This window comes from Athene cunicularia, assembly GCF_003259725.1.
Source record: "Athene cunicularia isolate RWA chromosome 25 unlocalized genomic scaffold, athCun1 chr25_part1, whole genome shotgun sequence".
NCBI lineage: Eukaryota > Metazoa > Chordata > Aves > Strigiformes > Strigidae > Athene > Athene cunicularia.
In genome coordinates, this window is record NW_020799134.1 from 460,343 (window position 1) to 465,445 (window position 5,103).

At 53.7% G+C, this 5,103-nt stretch overlaps 1 protein-coding gene across 1 annotated transcript in view; it reads left to right on the forward strand.

Moving 5' to 3' along the window:
- The window catches only part of LOC113488631 (glycine-rich cell wall structural protein-like), a 10,523-nt gene extending 6,329 nt beyond the window's left edge, over positions 1-4,194 (forward strand). Inside the window, exons 2-3 of the mRNA XM_026863912.1 lie at positions 4-288; positions 2,899-4,194. Coding sequence (XP_026719713.1) covers positions 4-288; positions 2,899-4,194 — 1,581 coding nt within the window. The remainder of the gene's footprint in view (positions 1-3; positions 289-2,898) is intronic.
- Positions 4,195-5,103: the final 909 nt, after the last annotated feature.

The following is a 5,103-nucleotide window of genomic DNA, read 5'->3' on the forward strand; positions in this document are numbered from 1 at the left end:
GAGGAGGAGGAGGAGGAGGAGGAGGTGGGTCAGGCCACCAAAGCCAAGGTCCCATCTGTATCGGAGGTGGCAGCATGGGAGGAGGAGGAGGAGGAGGAGGTGGGTCAGGCCACCAGAGCCAAGGCCCCATCTGCATTGGCGGTGGCGGTGGTGGAGGGGGAGGTGGTGGTGGTTCAGGCCACCAGGGTCAAGGGTCCATCTGCATCATTGGGGGAGGTGGCTCGGGCCACCAGAGCCAGGGATCATCCTGGTCTGGAGGAGGTGGCGGTGGTTCATCCAGTTCTGGAGGTCTGTCCATGCAACAGCAGACCCAGCCCATCTCCTGGCCACCGCAGACCAAATACAAGTAGCGTCTGCAGAAGAGACTCTCGGATCAAGACACGCCTCACATTTCTTTCTCTATTAAATTTAAGAATTTGCATTATTCCTTTCTCTTCTTCCTCGGGATTTTCCTGTTCAGCTCTCCAGCTGACCAGAACCTCTGGTGTTGTGTATCGATCACTCCCAGCCAGGGTTGTTCCCCACGTCTGTTGTCTGCTCCAGTTTTCTAGTGCTCACACAAGGCAATAAAACTTGCAGTTCTAGAGAGCTTCAGTGTCTGAGTGGTTGGATTTTGCTTTACACCACGACGTTTGCATTATTTCCACTACCATGTTCTTATTCTGAGCCGATGCTGTTGTAATAAAACTCCAGAGCACAAGTGCGTTGAAAATCCGCCCGTAAAAGAGATGCTGGATTCAACTAAATATTCTTAGATCATCTTTTAATGCCTGTTGCCACTCACGATCCTGACTTGCCCATCAGATAACGTACCACAAAGTTAAACACCGCAGTCCCTCTACCTCATCAAAATGTCATGCAGTGCCCAAGGAAGTTTTGAACGGGTTGGGAGAGAAAGGATGCAAAAACTCTAGTACCAAAGATTACAAGGTGTGAAGCAGAGGCCTTTGCACGTTTATGATGCACGAGTTCTTGGCACTCACAGCGGCACGAGGCAGCTGTGGAAGAGAAATGCGGGGGGTCTCCAAGCTTTACTCCAGCTCTGAACCCCTAATGGAGCCAGTGGCAGGGACTGGGCTTCAGAAATCTCCTTCCAAGGGCTGAGATACTAAGCCTGGAATAACTAGGGATCTCCTCATTCCCACACGAATAAAACACAGCTCCAGGTATGAGTCTTCAGAGGGAGTTTCCCTATGGGAAGCGATTTCTTTGATGTGGTATATTCTGGCAATTAGCAGGGAAAGGAAAATAAGCCTTCTCTGCCTGAACTGTTCTACATGAGGCAGATGACAGATGCCTGGAAGTGTCCCAGAAGAGATAGGAGTGACCCACACCTAGACCGGGCAAAAGGGCTTCACGTTCACGTGTCGCTCTACCCTCTGTCCTCTCCCTCTCGGGGACCCCGGGGTTAAAAACATTCTCGAAATGCATCCGGACAAGGTCCTCCAGCCAGCGTTACAAACTGGAACAGCTGAGTTGTCTGGGATTTTATGATGAAAAATCACGGGATGATCAAACACCAGTGGCTGGGAACTGCACCGACACTGGTTTTTGCCTAACAGAAAGCTTGGGGTCCCACTTCAGGGAGGTGAGAACATCGCTGTTGAACATCCCTTCACCCCAAAAATGGCCCAGGAGCAAGAAAAAAAAAAAAAATTGGAGCCAAGTTTCAGAGGCCCTCAGGGTGAGGGAGGCCGGAGCACAGCGCATCCTCACATCTTGTTGCTTCTTCAGAAACGCCATCTCCAAAACCGGGAGGAATTTGTGCTTTTGGTTAATATCCATCAAGATGCTGACACACAGGGTGGATGCTGGACCTGGTACTCTCTACCTGCAGCACTCCAACTCCTTTCTAAAAGCGGCATCACCCCTCCTCCCAGAGGCAGTGTCTGACCTCTGAACTCTCCAGAGTGGTGCACTCAAACAAAAAATCCTCATCAACGCTTCACTGGTGTCGTGGGGATGTCCCGGCTCACGGGCTTCCTCCACTGCCCCAGCAGCAACAGTCCTACCCAGCGCAGCCCGCTGCGTTCCCCTGGGCATCTCCATAGTCTGTACCACACAATAAACACGAGTGTCCACAGTTCCTTCTGCTGTCAGTCACCACTCCAGCCAGCATCTCTCAGCTCAAGCGGAGGGTCCAAGACGGATTCCCACAATCCTACCTTGGGAGTCAACTGCGGGAGCGGAGCTCACACGTGGGCCCTGCAGCCAGACTGCAGGTAGCCGAGGAAGTGATGCACTAGAGAGGCATTGGTCTGATTCAATGAGTCAGGACAAGTGGGCTGAAGGAGGACAGTTTGTTCAGTAAATAAAGCGATCACCGTTCCTTTGAATGCCTCACTTCCCACTTGGGAAAACCGAAACAGTATAAAAGTTGCCGGGTCTCACAGTGCTTCATTCGCTCAGCTTTGCTCCGTGGTACACGTTGCCAGAGACAAGAAGGGTAAGTCCATTTCTGCCAAAGGGAGTGATTTTTTTTTTTTTCTCTTACTTTCATGCTTGCAAAACATAAATACTTGGGTGAAGTACGTCTGATGGGTGGTGGCTTCAAAGGCAGGAAGGTTGCTGTGATGAATTTAAATTTCCTGGGGATGTCAGCAAAAACAGGATCATCCCACGCTACTGAAAGTCACGTGTTTCCTCAGGACAAAGATGGAGATAGAACAGCTATGGGATAAAGGGCCAATTAAGTTCAAGATTCTGGTAATCTGTTAGCAGAAGGATCTGCGTGTGGCTGGGATTTGCGGAGCACAAAGTGCTGAGAAGGAAGGAAGTTCGTTATTTCTGGAGAATGTCAGTAAACGTCGTTGGGCTGTACACGGGTCCTTCTGGATGGGGGAAAATCTCATGCTGACAGAGGCCACCGCTGAGTAACCAGCATGTTGTTTCTTGCAGGGTCACTGCTCAAAGATGTGCTCCAGACAGACATCCGGAGGATGCCATGAAACATCCTTCCAGTCCAGCGGATGCCACAGTGGGGGCTCCTGCTGCCACGGGGGCAGCTCCTCCGGCTACCAGGAACAGGGCTCCTCCTCCTGGGGGGGCAGCTGGGGTGGGAGCAGTGGGGGCTCTGGCAAGATCATCATCAGCTCTGGCGGTGGAGGAGGCGGCTCCTGCTGCAGTGGGGGCTCCTCAGGCTACGGCATGGGAGGAGGATCCAGCGGTGGCAGTGGCGGATCCGGCCACAAGATCATCATTAGCTCCGGCGGTGGAGGAGGTGGCTCATCTGGATGCTGCGGTGGGGGATCCAGTGTGGGGTCCTCAGGTGGCAAGACCATCATTGGAGGTGGAGGCGGTGGAGGCTCCTCTGGATGGTGCTGTGGAGGATCCTCAGGCATGGGAGGTTCTTCAGGATCAAAGAGCATCATTGGAGGTGGAGGCAGTGGAGGTTCCTCTGGATGGTGCTGTGGAGGGTCCTCAGGCATGGGAGGGGGATCCAGTGGTGGGTCTTCAGGATCAAAGAGCATCATTGGAGGTGGAGGCAGTGGAGGCTCCTCTGGATGGTGCTGTGGAGGGTCCTCAGGCATGGGAGGGGGATCCAGTGGTGGGTCTTCAGGAACCAAGATCATAATCGGAGGTGGAAGTAGTGGAGGCTCCTCTGGAGGGTGTTGTGGAGGATCCTCAGGCATGGGAGGAGGATCCAGTGGTGGTTCTTCAGGATCAAAGAGCATCATTGGAGGTGGAGGCAGTGGAGGTTCCTCTGGATGGTGCTGTGGAGGGTCCTCAGGCATGGGAGGAGGATCCAGTGGTGGGTCTTCAGGATCAAAGAGCATCATTGGAGGTGGAGGCAGTGGAGGTTCCTCTGGGTGGTGCACTGGGGGCTCCTCAGGCTACGGCATGGGAGGAGGATCCAGCGGTGGCAGTGGGGGATCCGGCCACAAGATCATCATTAGGTCCGGCGGTGGAGGAGCTGGCTCATCTGGATGCTGCGGTGGGGGATCCAGTGGGGGGTCCTCAGGTGGAAAGATCATCATTGGCGGTGGAGGGAGCGGGGGGTCCTCTGGCTGCTGCAGTGGAGGATCCAGCGGTGGCAGTGGCGGTTCCTCGGGCCACTCAATCATCATCAGCTCCGGGGGTGGCAGTGGAGGCTCCTACCAGTCCACACAGCAGAAACGCCCCATTGTCATCCCCCATATCACGTCCCACCAGACCAAGCAGACCTGCCACTGGCCCCCCAGCCACCAGAAGTAAGAGCCACAGGCAGCCTTGGCCCTCAGCAGGAACAACCCCGCAGCTGCCATGTCACCTTTTTCCCTCCAGACCTGGCTCTCATTGCGTGTTTCTTCCCAGCATCCTCTCTCCTGTCCTCTTCCCTTGATGCCACATCCCTTTTCTGACGCCTCCAGGGTTAAAAGCCCTGCTACTGGTGTTGGGATGCCTTCACTAAGGCTCTGCTGGTTTTCCAAAGAGCACTTTTTATATCTAATAAATGCAATAATATCTCAAATCTGCCTTTTGTGGGGATTTTGTTTTTTCTTGTATTCTCCTCAAGTTTCTTACGGTCTTGGAAACCAGAAGTCCATCTGATGTTATATTTCACTCCTCTCTCTAAAGACGATGTTGGGTTCAGTAGTGCACTGCTAGATGGCAGCTCTAAAGTCACCCGGTTTATAGCCCCAGGGAGTTTGCACCTTCATCTTCCCCTGGGGATCTGTGACAGAGTAATCGCACGGCTGTAAAATGTCAACAACTGCAGCACCCAACATCCCTTTGACGTCATGGTGGAGCCCTCCCAGATCATGGCTCTAAGTCCTCTGAGGTACCAGCACCCAATGACCATGTCTGTGGAGCATTGAAGTGCTGCTGGGAGACATGACCAAGGCCATCAGGCTCAGTCATAGGATCATAGAATTGTTTGGGTTAGAAGGGACCTTAGAGATCATCTAATTCCAACCCCCTCTGGGAGGACACAAGCAGGGCCACCTTCCCCCAGCCCAGGTTGCCCAAAGCCCTGTCCAACGCGGCCTTGAACCCTTCCAGGGAGGGGGCAGCCCCAGCTTCTCTGGGCAGCCTGTGCCAGGGCCTCACCCCCCTCCCAGGGGAGAATTTCTGCCTTAGATCTCACCTCAATCTCCCCTCTCTCAGGTTAAACCCCTTCCC